Here is a 15,025-nt window from a genome sequence, read left to right as displayed (position 1 = left end):
CATTTAAAGTGATGAAAGGGAAGAACCTAAAACAAAGATTACCCTACCCAGCAAGGATCTCATTCAGATTCACTGGAGAAATCAAAGGCTTTACAGACAAGCAAAAGCTAAAAGAATTCAGCACCACCAAACCAACTCTACAACAAATGCTAAAGGAACTTCTCTAAGTGGGAAACACAAGAGAAGAAAAGGACCTACAAAAACAAACCCAAAACAATTAAGAAAATCGTAACAGGAACATACATATCGATAATTACCTTAAATGTGAATGGATTAAATGCTCCAACCAAAAGACACAGCCTTGCTGAATGGATACAATAACAAGACTCATATATATGCTGTCTACAAGAGACCCATTTCAGACCTAGGGATACATACAGACTGAAAGTGAGGGGATGGAAAAAGATATTCCATGCAAATGGAAATCAAAAGAAAGCTGGAGTAGCAATACTAATAACAGATAAAATAGACTTTAAAATAAAGAATGTTACAAGAGACATGGACGGACACTACATAATGATCAAGGGATCACTCCAAGAAGAAGAAACAACAATTATAAATATATATGCACCCAACATACGGGCACCTCAATACACAAGCTATAAAAGCTATAAAATACAAAAGCTATAAAAGAAGAAATCGACAGTAACACAATAATAGTTGAGGACTTTAACACCTCACTTACACCAATGGACAGATCATCCAAACAGAAAATTAATAAGGAAACATAAGCTTTAAATGACACAACAGACCAGATAGATTTAATTGACATTTATAGGACATTCCACCCCAAAACAGCAGATTACACTTTCTTCTCAAGTGCACACAGAACATTCTCCAGGATAGATCACATCTTGGGTCACAAATCAAGCCTCAGTAAATTTAAGAAAACTGAAATCATATCAAGCATCTTTTCTGTCCACAACGTTATGAGATTAGAAATCAATTACAGGGGAAAAAACTGTAAAACTCACAAACACATGGAGGCTAAACATTACGTTACTAAATAACTAAGAGATCACTGAAGAAATCAAAGAGGAAATCAAAAAATATCTAGAGACAAATGACAATGAAAACAAAACGATCCAAAACCTATGGGATGCAGCAAAAGCAGTTCTAAGAGGGAACTTTATAGCAATACAATCCTACCTCAAGAAACAACAAACATCTCCAATAAACAATCTAACCTTACACGTAAAGGAACTAGAGAAGAACAAACAAAACCCAAAGTCAGTAGAAGGAAAGAAATCATAAAGATCAGAGCAGAAATAAATGAAACAGAAACAAAGAAAACAATAGCAAAGATTAATCAAACTAAAAGCTGGTTCTTTGAGAAGATAAAATTGATAATCCATTAGCCAGACTCATCAAGAAAAAGAGGGAGAGGACTCAAATCAGTAAAATTAGAAATGAAAAAGGAGAAGTTACAACAGACACTGCAGAAATACAAAGCATCCTAAGAGAGTACTACAAGCAACTCTATGCCAATAAAATGGACAGCCTGGAAGAAATGAACAAATTCTTAGAAAGGTATAACCTTCCAAGACTGAACCAGGAAGACACAGAAAATATGAACAGACCAATCACAAGTAATGAAATTGAATCTGTGATTAAAAATCTTCCAACAAAGGTCCAGTACCAGATGGCTTCACAGATGAATTCTATCAAACATTTAGAGAAGAGCTAACACCTATCCTTCTCAAACTCTTCCAAAAAATTGCAGAGGAAGGAATATTCCCAAACTCATTCTATAAGGCCATCATCACCCTGATGCCAAAACCAGACAAAGATACTACAAAAAAAGAAAATTACAGACCAATTTCACTGATGAATACAGATGCAAAAATCCTCAACAAAATACTAGCAAACAGAATCCAACAACACATTAAAAGGACCATACACCATGATCAAGTGAGATTTATCCAAGGGATGCAAGGATTCTTCAATATACTCAAATCAATCAATGTGATACACCATATTAACAAATTGAAGAATAAAAACCATATGATCGGGCTTCCCTGGTGGCACAGTGGTTGGGAGTCTGCCTGCTGATGCAGGGGACGTGGGTTTGTGCCCCAGTCTGGGAGGATCCCACATGCCGCGGAGCGGCTGGGCCCATGGGCCACAGCCGCTGAGCCTATGCGTCTGGAGCCTGTGCTCCGCAACGGCAGAGGCCACAACAGTGAGAGGCCCGCGTACCGCAAAAAAACCCAAAACAAAACAATATGATCATCTCGATAGATGCAGAAAAAGCTTTTGACAAAATTCAACACCCATTTATGATAAAAACTCTCCAGAAAGTGGGTACAGAGGGAACCTACCTCAACATAATAAAGGCCATATACGACAAGCCCACAGCTAACATCATTCTCAATGATGAATAACTGAAAGCGTTTCCTCTAAGATCAGGACCAAGACAAGGATGTCCACTCTCACCACTATTATTCAACATAGTTGTGGAAGTCCTAGCCATGGCAATCAGAGAAGAAAAAGAAATAAAAGGAATACAAATTGGAAAAGAAGATGTAAAACTGTCACTGTTTGCAGATCACATGATACTATACATACAGAATCCTAAAGATGCCACCAGAAAACTACTAGAGCTAATGGTAAAGTTGCAGGATACAAAATTAATGCACCAAAATCGCTTGCATTCTTATACATTAATGATGAAAAATCTGAAAGAGAAATTAAGGAAACCCTCCCATTTACCATTGCAACAAAAAGAATAAAATACCTAGGAATAAACCTACCTAGGGAGACAAAAGACCTGTATGCAGAAAACTATAAGACACTGATGAAAGAAATTAAAGATGATACAAACAGATGGAGAGATATACCATGTTCTTGGATTGGAAAAATCACTATTGTGAAAATGCCTATACTACCCAAAGCAATCTACATATTCAGTGCAATCCCTATCAAATTACCAATGGCATTTTTTTACAGAACTAGAACAAAAATCTTAAAATTTGTATGGAGACACAAAAGACCCCAAATAGCCAAAGCGGACTGGAGGGAAAAAAATGGAGCTGGAGGAATCAGACTCCCTGACTTCAGACTACGACAAAGCTACAGTAATCAAGACAATATGGTACTGGCTCAAAAACAGAAATACAGATCAATGGAACAGGATATTAAGCCCAGAGATAAACCCACACACCTATGGTCAACTAATGTATGACAAAGGAGGCAAGGATATACAATGGAGAAAAGACAGCCTCTTCAATAAGTGGTGCTGGGAAAACTGGACAGCTACATGTAAAAGAATGAAATTAGAACATTCACTAACACCATACACAAAAACTCAAAATGGATTAGAGACCTGAATGTAAGACCAGACACTATAAAACTCTTAGAGGAAAACATAGGAAGAACATTCTTTGACATAAATCACAGCAAGATCTTTTTTCATCCACCTCCTAGAGTAATGGAAGTAAAAACAAAAATAAACAAATGGGACCTAATGAAACTTAAAAGCTTTTGCACAGCAAAGGAAACCATAAACAAGACCAAAGACAACCCTCAGAATGGGAGAAAATATTTGCAAACGAATCAATGGACAAAGGATTAATCTCTAAAATATATAAACAGCTTATGCAGCTCAATATTAAAAAAACAAACAACCCAATCCAAAAATGGGCAGAAGACCTAAACAGACATTTCTCCAAAGAAGACATACAGATGGCCAAGGAGCACATGAAAAGCTGCTCAACATCACTAATTATTAGAGAAATGAAAATCAAAACTACAATGAGGTATCACCTCACACCAGTTAGAACGGGCATCATCAGAAAATCTACAAACAACAAATGCTGGAGAGGGTGTGGAGAAAAGGGAATCCTCTTGCACTGTTAGTGGGAATGTAAATTGATACAGCCACTATGGAGAACAGTATGGAGGTTCCTTAAAAAACTAAAAATAGAATTACCATATGACCCAGCAATCCCACTACTGCACATATACCCAGAGAAAACCATAATTCAAAAAGGCACCTGCACCCCAATGTTCATTGCAGCACTATTTACAATAGCCAGGACATGGAAGCAACCTAAATGCCCATCGACAGACGAATGGATAAAGAAGATGTGGTACGTGTATACAGTGGAATATTATTCAGCCATAAAAAGGAACGAAATTGGGTCATTTTTAGAGACGTGTATGGACCTAGAGACTGTCAAACAGAGTGAAGTACGTCAGAAAAACAAATATCGTACATTAACGCATATATGTGGAACCTAGAAAAATGGTACAGATGAACCGGTTTGCAGGGTAGAAACTGAGACACAGATGTAGAGAACAAATGTATGGACACCAAGGGGGGAAAGCGGCAGGGGTGTGGTGGTGGGATGAATTGGGAGACTGGGTTTGACATGTATACACTAATATGTATAAAATGGATAACTAATAAGAACCTGCTGTATAAAAAAATAAAGAGAATAAAATTCAAAAATTCAACAACAACAAAAAAAAACAAAATATCTCTCTAAAAAAAAAAAGAATGGACAAATTATACTAAATTCCAGGGGAAGTTCTAGATATAATCTGTTACTAGAATAACAAGGGAGAGAGGAAAGATGCTTAAATTCTGCATATTCTGTTTTATTAATAAGTTAGAAAAACTCCAAATACAATTAGAAGTATGTAGAAGTAGAAGGATCAGAGGCATTACTTAAAGTTTTACCAGTTTCTTTTTCACCAAGTGGTTACTTTTCAAATTGATACAAAATGTTAACATTTTATCTGTATTACATTACATTTTACACAGAAAATCCCACCTTACCTGGAAAATTATTTCTGCTACAAATATTTACAAGCCTAATCAGAGTCAATAATTTAAAAATCAAGCCAAGGAACGTCTTTGAAAATCGACTGTGCGTAAGATGGTATTGAATGAAGCACCAAGGGAGGACACAAAGGCAACTTAGTCTTTGTTCTTTGTGTGACATTAATTAAAAGGGTAATGAGCGGGCTTCCCTGGTGGCGCAGTGGTTGAGAGTCCGCCTGCCGATGCAGGGGACACGGGTTCGTGCCCCGGTCCGGGAAGGTCCCACATGCCGCGGAGCGGCTGGGCCCGTGAGCCATGGCCGCTGAGCCTGCGCGTCCGGAGCCTGTGCTCCGCGGCGGGAGGGGCCGCAACAGTGAGAGGCCCGTGTACCGCAAAAAAGGGTAATGAGGAATGTTTAGAGCTGGGCGTTGAAAGCATAAGAACTAGCTTGCTCTGGCAGCAATCTTTTTCTTGTTTACGTCAAAGCACAAAACTTGGTAGACGTGGTCTGAATGAATTAAAAACACACAGGCAATATTTCTCTCTGACTCTGAGAGAAATGGGAGCGACCGAAAACAAGAAAAATTATCACACGCTTACCATGCAATAACTGACGATGTGATAGGACAGATCTGCTGGTGGCTGAGAGCAGCTCCCAGCCCCGTTGTCCCCTTTACAGCGCACATCCCAGCCAGGCACTCGCCCATGGATTTAATTTTCACAGTAACTCTAAGAAAGGCTTACAAGAAATTTAATTTTTAAAAATCACAGAAATGAGGTCTCTAAAACAGGAGATTCAACTGAAAAGACCACAGTTGAGGTGCAGTATGAGAACTATGTAATGATGCCCTTCCTCCTGAATGAGGGCTGTACCTGCATACTCCATTTAGGAATTCATTCAAGTTCATTTGATAACCAGGTGACCTGGTTCGGCCCTCAGAATCACCCAGAATACAATGTAAGTACCTGTGTTTACAGTTGTACATGTGTGACAGACTTTATTTATGACTCAGTGTTTTTTGTCTTGTGGCCTGCACCATGCTGGCATTCATTGTTAGCAATATATTTCTTTTTAGGTACGTTACATTATATTCTTTTTGAAGGATTGGTAAAATATTATCAGAATTTAAGATTTTCTACTAGTTTTTAGAATACAGTATATTGCTTCTCCTAGGCAATATTTTCCCCTACAATATATCTCCAAAATTACTTGAAATAGATATAAGACATATTCCCCTGCAAAAATGGGAGCTGTCTTATACAACTGTACATGTATACAGAAAACATGGCATATATTCAGGATTGCACGTAGGATGCTTATGAGGAAGAGATGAGGGAAGCAGGATGGAGGGAGGAGGAGAGGAGAGAGGGGTAAGGAGGGGAGAGAGAAGTTCTCCTAGAACAAGAACGTACAATACTCACTCCTTGTATCCCTATTATGCTTACATATTTCACTGAATGGTATGGAACAGTATCAAACACGGTTGTTAGAGTCATGTTCATGTTACTATTTTATATTTTTATTCATTTTCTCTAAGTTCTACTACCTGCCCCAGCTCAATCAGGCTCTAAATGAACATTTTCTCAGTACTTCGGTGACTGAGGGTATCAGCTGGTATTAAGGAATCTTTCAGAGTCTTGCCAACAAATCCCTTGATGTGTGACATTCAGATGGTTTGACCCCTTTTCTGGAGAGGTCTCACTATGCTCCCTGAACATATATTTCACGTTTATGTGTTTAATTCAGTGGTTTCAGTGGTTCTCAAACTTCAGTTTTCAGCAGAATCACTGGGGGGCTAGTTAAGCCACAGATGCTGGCTCTCCCGCCAAGGTTTCTGATTCGGGTCAGGGGTGAGGTCTGTAAATCTATCACATCTCCACCTGATGCTGACACAGCTGGTCTGGGGACCACAGTTTGAGAAATACCTGTTTAAGAAAACATCTTCAAGTACTAGAAAGGCATGGTTCAAGGATCCTACGGGAATCCCACTCCATTTACCATCCATTTAACCTCAGGCAAGTTAGCCAACTTGCTTTCCTCATTCCTTTATCTATACAACCAAAGCAAGAGGTAGGGAAAGAGGTAGGGAGGATTCAGACCAGAGCTGAAACAGCAGGGAAAGAAATGTGAGAATGAGACTCCAAAGGCAGTTTGAAAAAAGAAACAACACAACCAGAAGTCATTAGGAAGCAGGGGCGCTGGGTGGGCCGGGAGAGCTTTAAAGGGAAGGAACTCCTTGCAGAGCTGCCAGGAACGACTCAGAGAAGCACAAATCAAGGGGCAGCGACTCTCTCCTTCAGAAGACAGGGCAGCTCCTTTTGGGGCCCAGGGCCCGTCTCTCCCTCTCTCCGTGTGTGCTCTGTAAATCTTCTAGGTTTAGGGCCCCAAGCCACCTGGGATTCCTTTATTATCTTCCTTTTGTATCTTCCCCTTTCCTCTCTCTGCCAATTCCTTCCCATCAAAGTACCAGTGGGCTAACGTCTTTTCCATCCTAAAGAGAAAACTTTCCCTCCACCTTGCACGCCCCGCCCCCAACTGCCAACCTATCACTTCTCCTTCCTTCACAGACCAACGCCCCACCAGGGATTCCCCAGCCCCATGGCTCCTTACCCGGGTCTTCAGACGCCACCTGGGAGCTAATCAGAAATGCACAATCTCCAGCCTACTCCCATTTACCCTCATCATCTGATTTCCTGGCTTTGATAATGGAATTGATATTATTCCATCAATTTTCCCACTCCTAACTGTAGCCCACAGCTACCTACCTGGTTTCTCTTCACTGCACACTGAACTTATCCAAAAAAATTCATTTTAGGATGTTTAGGATCCAAGTATTGAATCCAAAATCCGCAAGGTACTTTCATATTTCTAACAGAATCTTGAAATTTGAAAACCAACAGCAGGGCATTCAAAAAACACAAATAAAACCTGAAAAAAATGAAATATAATCCTAAATGAAAGGACTAGATGAGAATTTGCTACAGGTTAAACTATTCCAAAAATATCACAATGAGTAAAGACCTAGGAATACACAAGTACTTTGAGCAGTTTTAGCTTTTGTTCCACAGAGGGGCCCTCAACATTGTCACTCTTTGTTTATTCTGTTCTGGTTACATGACTGTGTGCCTGCACAGCTCCCTCAGAGGAAGAGCCCTGATACTCACCCTACCTGAGTCAGTTCCCTTTCCTAGGATGCTGGACCTCCCTCTCTGATTCTCCTTCCATCATTACAGTGGTTTGGTAGATCTCCAGAAACGACAGATCAGCAAGGCCACTTTGCTCGAGGTATTAAATAACACCCACATAAACCTTTTCTAAACATATTCATCCACAAATGTCACCAAGGAGCCCTTCCATGCCAGGTGTTGTGCTAACCTAGGAGTACAGTGGTAATGAGAAAAGACACACTCCCTGAAAGCATGGAATGTAGGCCCTACAGGGAAGACAGGCTGATTAAACCATAGTAATTTAGCTCAAAAATGCCGTAAACAGTACAGAATATCATGGGGACCCCTAGCAGGGGAATCTGATCTAGTCTAGGGAGGTAGTCAAGGAAGGCAAAAGAGATTTTAAAACTACGTCAGCAGAAAAGAATACTGTAGTGCACAACTAGACCAAAAGGAGAGGGAGAACACATCCTCCAAAGAGAAATCACGTGTGTACAAGCCTAGAGCTGAGAGAGAACAAGGTGGATTCAAGTAAGTGGAAGAAATTTCGCATGTCGCCGAGCAGAACGTGGAGGACACAGTGGTGAGAGGCTGGGCTGGAGAGGGAAGCAAGTACCACACTGTGGAGAGGCTTGGAGCCCGTTTTATGGGTTGAGGACTTCATCCTAAAGTAAGTGAGAGGACCTGAGACCAGGCTGCAATATGGACTTGAACACAGCAAGGCTACAACCACAGACATGGAGTCCAGTTGGGATTTTTCAGACAAGACCAAGACAGTGGTACTGGGAATGCAGAGAAGTGGAGGGAATCCAGAGATGCACCCCAACTAGGGCATCACCTGGACATGCCAGACACCCACCTGAAACCCAGCTCAGGCTGCATCACAAAGTGACATTCGGAGCCTGGTACAGGAAGAGCATGGGAGGACGGATGGCCTCCACCTGGAACACTCCGCATGTGAGACGCCAGGCTGCCCTGCCCAGGCCCAGCCTCTGCGGCTCCCTCAGGCCTCGTCCATGTGCCAGGACTTGTTCGGCCCTCCTGATTCCCTATCTCCACCATTCCCACCAGAGCCGGCGCCTGTGATGATAAGGAACGTGTTCACATTTCTAAATTATCGCTGTTACTGTTAAAGCCATTTGATACTGAGCTTTTTCAGCCTTAACTTTAATTTCTTTGCATGTTGACAGTGGTCTCTAATATCAAAAGTTTAATTCAGTTTTTATATATAATGAGTAAAGCATTTCTAACGTACAATTATAAATTTACTTTAAATTATTGTACAGACTTTCATTAGAATCCATACTAAATTAAGGGCGTATTCTCTGATGTTTATGTACATTATGCATGTGTGCTTTAAATCAACTGCAATTTTAGGCAAATTCCCATTATTATTATATTTGACAATTTATATTACAGGAGCTCTTGTGACGAAGGAAATGCTATGCATTCATAGTCTATGCTCTTTCAGCATCTGTAAAACAGAGAAGGCCCCAACATATAAATGCTGAGCTCCACAGCTGTGTCTGCAAGTCTGTTATTTGTGGTGTCTCCCCATTATGTGGTCTGGAACAGGGTGAGAAGGAAGGGAGGGGACAGAGGCTGAGTAGGCGGGGCCAGAAGAGTGGCAGCTGGGAGCCAAGACAAGCTCCGAGCAGGGTGGCGGCGATATCCAGCCCCTACTCTGATACCTCAGCAGCACCAGTCGGCTGAGAACCTTTGCCTGAACGCAAACTTACAGGAAATGAGAAGTGGGGTCTGGGGTAGGCAGTGCTGCAGTAATGGGAACAGCAGGGGAGGCTGGACAAACTTGAACAATGTCAGCAAGAAGGACAGGGAAGCTTCCACAGCCATCTGGTTGTGCTGGTTGCTCCCCAGGACCCCAACCTGACAAGAGCTGAGTTCAACCTAAACTGACGGTGCTGCCCTGCCCACCACGCTCCCCAGCCCCAAGCCCGTGACACCTGAGCCCCAGATTCAATGAGTATTTACTAAATAAACAGACAAATTGATGTGTTAATTTCGTTTGATTTTCTTGTACTTTTTTACTTTAGCTAGTTGCTCATCCAGTAACCTATGTATCATTTATGAAGATACTGAGTGCCTATGTTGTAGGGGAAAAAGCATATGCCTGACAGGACATCCATCTCTGTCCCTCCTGTAAATGCCAAAGCACTGTGCAAGTCTCACAGCAACCGTGCAGATCCCACCAGCACATTCACACACACACTCAAAGCTTAGATCTAAATCTGCTCACTGAAATCCTAGGCCAGTCTTCCCACTAACAAGGCCCTGTGCCTGTCGTCACATCCCTTTCAAGCCCTGGTCAACATTTAAGAACAACCACTAATGTCTTCCTGGCCATTCTCTATGCTCTGTGTCTCCCTCAACTACCTACTCAGACCCCACCTAAATGCTCACAACATTATAAGGCCATCATTTAACCGGAAGCTGTTCTAGATAAAAGAACACTTTTCTCTCTCTCTCTCTCTCTCTCTCTCTCTCATTTTCTCCTCTATAAATCAAGAAGATTCTTGGGGAAAAAAAGCTCTCTAATTTATTCATTATCCCCACCACTTCCCCACTCTTTAAGTTAGGATGTGTTCAGTTACAAGGAAGAGAATTATGTGGATAAGAGTGGCTTAAACCATTATTTATCTTTTAAAACAAAATTCCTAATAAAGTAATCCTAGAGTTGCTTTGGCTGGTCAGATGACAAGAAGGACCAAGGCTCCTCTCACCCTCCTGCTTATCATCCTTACCATGTTGACATTAATTTTTCAATATTGCCACATGGTCGTAAAACGGCTACCGCAGTTCCAGGCATCACATCTTCATGTGGCAGTGCCCATACAGGAAGCAAGTGGTTGAGGTAAAAACATTTTAAAATTGCTACCTTTCACAAGCCTCAATCTCTTTATACAATGAGGTGAATCTTTACCAAAAGCTCTAAAGATTCCTCTTTAGCTTCCACTGCCCAACCACAGAATAATACTGGCAAAACAAGTCTAAGTCTTTCATAGATTAACCCACTAGGCATGGGCACATGTCTGTCAAAACAAAATTGGAGTGTTTTAGTAAAGAAGAAGGAAGCTGGCTATTGAGTAGACAGCTAACCTGTCTGTCACACATCACCCAGAAGACTTTAAGAAGTGTGACACCGGATATCTGGGCTTCTTCCATCCATCCTCCCTCCCTCCCTCCTTCCCTCCCTTCCTTCCTCTAATAAGAAGCATTTAGGTAAAATTTAAATGTGGCATAATTCCAAGAGCAAGTTCTATTTATCCCTTCTCTATATAGTCTAGCCCCCTAATAAATACAATAAAGAATATTTCCCTTTAAGAAATTACAGAAAAATAAATCAGAATAAAGAAATAGCTGAGTTCCTGAAATGCTGTATAAACCATATCATACATCCTTATTTGTTTACTTTGCCATTTCAGCTCTGCTCTATCTAATTCTGGGTTGTTCGGTTGCTTCAATGGATAGCTAATGCTGTAGATTAAGTTCCCCAGCCTCTCAATCTGTCAGGAAGGATTCCAGTCACCATTTTTTGAGGGCCTGTGGTCTCTGAACACTGGAGAACATGCAAGTGTAAAGAAACACATAATATAAATACACAAAATATAAATACGCCTATAAAATAGTTTGATTTTCAGCGATGGAGTTTTCTTAGAGCAAGGCGTGTCAGTCTTTCAAGTCATACATCTTTAAAAACCAACTGTGTTCCTCCTTTATTTTCCTATCAATCTAATAGCCCCCCTTTCTTAGGTTTTTTTCCTTTCCCCTTTAATACTGACTCTATTTATCTGAATCTATCCATTTATTCCTCATTTTTCAAGTCTAAGCTAACAGATGGAGAGTCAGACTACTTCCAAACATCTGCACTGAAACGCTTTACCTGCAACTCTCGCTGCGAGTAAAAGAGATTTTAATTACATGATATTTGAAAATTCCTCTCACAGGCACTGCAATTGAAAGATTTCAGTGTAAAAACAAGTCATCCTGGAGGCTCTCACCGTTAGGTCCACTCACGTCCCAAACAAATCACACACCCCACACCGTATTGGTGTTGTAAAGAGATTCTTGACGGTAAACAACAGCTCTGATACCATGGATGCTTACGATATTCACAGTTCGATATTACTGGGAATTTTTACATGTGTACCATTATATCAGTCATATGACTGCACAAAAAAAGTTAAAAATAATTATGTTTGCCATTCACAGATATTCTCAAAGAGGCCATTGCCTAGAAAGACGAGAGAGACTAAAATGTGGCTATAAATCATGTAACACTGTTTCTGCTCACAGTGATGAGATTTAGTAACACCATGGGTATCGGGTTAGCAGGGTTTGCCTGAACCTAGAAAGTACCCTACTATCACCCATGGCAGGCACCAGTCCACTACACCTGCACATCCTAGTATGACAGTCACAATCTTTCCAACAGCTCCTTTCCCTCTGCCCAGCCTGCAGTGTTGGAACCTGCAGCCTCCCTGTCAAAGCTGCACCCTCCCTGTAGCCTCATCCACAGTGGTAACTTCACTATCACTTAAATACCAAGAAATCCTTACTGACAGTCTATATTTCCAGTCTGCTCATCCCCTTTGATATTTAGGACCATACTTCTACCTTCCTTCTAGGTAATGCCTATATACTCAGGGATATGTTCAGAACACTCTCAGACAGACCTGGACTCAACCTGTTATCCTATAAGCTTTGTTCTGTGTTCACTCTCTGGAGTCAAAGCATCGCAATCAATTTAATGAACAAGAACTAGAAACCTCAATTATCCTACACGCCTCCAGCTCCCTTAAAACCCCCTCTTAACTCATTCACAAACTTCTGAAGTTTCTACTCTGAAACTGTGCTTTTTGGTTCTCCCTATCACAGATCTAGTTCAACGCATCACTCTTCCTGTGGGCTTGGTAAACCCTTTTAGAAGCTGCCTCCTTGCCTCCAACCACTGCCACAGCCAAAGCATCCTCTATGCTCCACTTCATTTGACAAATATGGATTGAGCACCTTCTGTGAGGCAGGCTTTGGGGTGGGTCTTGAGGAGAGAGTGGTGAGCAAATCAAAGACCCTCTCCTCAGCAAACCCAGACTCAAGTCAAAGAGATCAAGCAGCAACCAAGTAAGCAAACAGGTACATAACCCATAGGGGGGTGTTTGGGTAAAAAATAACTGTGAGTGGTGCTATACCTGTAGTGATCACTGAGCAGGGGTCACTCAGAATAAGAACTCTGGGAAGGGAAGAGGCAGCCACACATCAGAGAGACGAGCACAGCAAAGCTCGAGGCGAGAAGAGCCTGCACAGGCTGGAAGGAAGCCCAGGGACACTGGAGCTGTGTGCAGAGCGGGAGGGTATATGCGTGCAGGGGAGCAGAAGTGAAATCACCGTGGCATCAGGAGCCACAGCCACGAGGGGGGATCTAGTGCGAGGCACAACGCGAAGTCAGGGAAAGGTTTTAGGCAAAGGAGTAACACGATCTGATCTACATTTTCAAATAATCGGCAGAATTACGTTTCATAATCACAATGTGAGGGTCAGTCCTCTGAGTCAAAAAGGTGAACGGCTCCTGACGAAGGAGGTGCCCATGTGCTCTGGTTTGTCCTAGAGGGTCCTGGTCTTCCCTGCTGTCCTCGTGTCATTATTACAGTCCCCCTTTCACGCTCTCTCACAGGTTCTATGGAGATCACACGTTGTTTGGCCAACTCACTGATAAGGAACATTCCTCAGGCTGACATCCAAAGCCCTTCTGAGCCTGGTCCCCACTCACCTCTCTGCCTCTCCCTGTCAGATCTCTACCATACGGTGTTCTGGGCTCTGGGATGTCCCGCTGGCCATGGTGAATGGGGCATATATTCTCCCTGCTGCCCAGCTCACGCTCCTGCCTCTTGCTGCAAGCTCTGACCACCTCACTATTATGGACAGACCCACGAGGGCCAAACCTGAGAAGCCTTTCCGGAAACCAGGCAGAATGAATGGCTTCCTGCTCTGCTCTGCACTTTGTCACTGACTCTATGATAATGTTCATCACAACTGGGCTAATTATCTATATATAGGTCTTTTTTCCCTGCTGGAATGGTAGGTACTTCACGGTAAGGGCAGCACCTCTCTCTCTGTGTTTTTGGGTCCTCACCACCCACTGCATGCCTGGTCCAGAGCTGGTACTTGATACAGAGCTGCTGGATGAATTATGTAATATAAAAGCAACATAAAATACAGAGTAAAATAATATGGATGAGTAAGATTTTTAAATTAATTTCTCCAGTAAACTTACAGTATTATTACTGCCTTTGCATCTAGACAATTTATTCTCCAACTTCATCCCCATGTGTAATGCAGCCCCATTGATTAGAAAGTGACAATAGGTTCTTCATGAATGATTAGAAGTAAAAAATCTTTATAGGGTAAGAAGAAGAAGTCTAATTTTAGGAAACTAAACAACGGTGTCTTGGTAACAAATTTCTAAATAACTGTGAAGCTGAAATAAAACAGACTGATACATCCCCAGGATTCATCCACTCACCACTCTCAAATGATCCTGAACAAATCCTGCTCAGAAGTTGTTTTTGACGTAATTGCAGAACTTCAGCTTCCAAGGCTTTGACTTTTGCTCTCCACTTTGATTCCTGACCAGACACCGTCCTTGCGAGATGCTCTGTGTATTCTCTGCTGCTTTTGTCTGCTGGTTTTGAGTGGATAATTGCCAAGGCCAGAGCCAGCTTTGAAGTTCTCAAATACCATGCTTGACCATCCATCCTGGCTTTTGTCCCTATCATGTAATAAGAAAAAAAAGTTACAGAAATTCTTTGCAGTACATTTCATTTGCTCAAAATTGATTTTGCAGAATAACACTAATAAGTTTACAACTTGAAACCAAGTAGCAGAAAAATTTCTCAGGAACTGAAGACAGTTTGAAAAAAACACGCAGAAGAGAAATGCAAACACATGCACATTAAGTGTATTAAGATTCAAAACAGTAGGTGAGGATACTCTGACAATTTCTTGGAATTTAAAAAAACACAAATTAATTCATTTAGTGGTTTCTAACCAGAGACACACATTGAAATCTCTGAG

The 15,025-nt window shown here is 41.5% G+C and overlaps 1 protein-coding gene across 1 annotated transcript in view; it reads right to left on the bottom strand.

Moving 5' to 3' along the window:
- MEI4 (meiotic double-stranded break formation protein 4) overlaps positions 1 to 14,706 on the bottom strand; it is a 197,798-nt gene extending 183,092 nt beyond the window's left edge. Inside the window, exon 1 of the mRNA XM_060283968.1 lies at positions 14,475 to 14,706. Coding sequence (XP_060139951.1) covers positions 14,475 to 14,706 — 232 coding nt within the window. The remainder of the gene's footprint in view (positions 1 to 14,474) is intronic.
- Between the last annotated feature and the right edge of the window lie 319 nt (positions 14,707 to 15,025).

The sequence above is a fragment of the Globicephala melas genome, chromosome 14 (genome assembly GCF_963455315.2).
Source record: "Globicephala melas chromosome 14, mGloMel1.2, whole genome shotgun sequence".
NCBI lineage: Eukaryota > Metazoa > Chordata > Mammalia > Artiodactyla > Delphinidae > Globicephala > Globicephala melas.
This window is presented reverse-complemented; position numbering and strand designations above follow the sequence as displayed.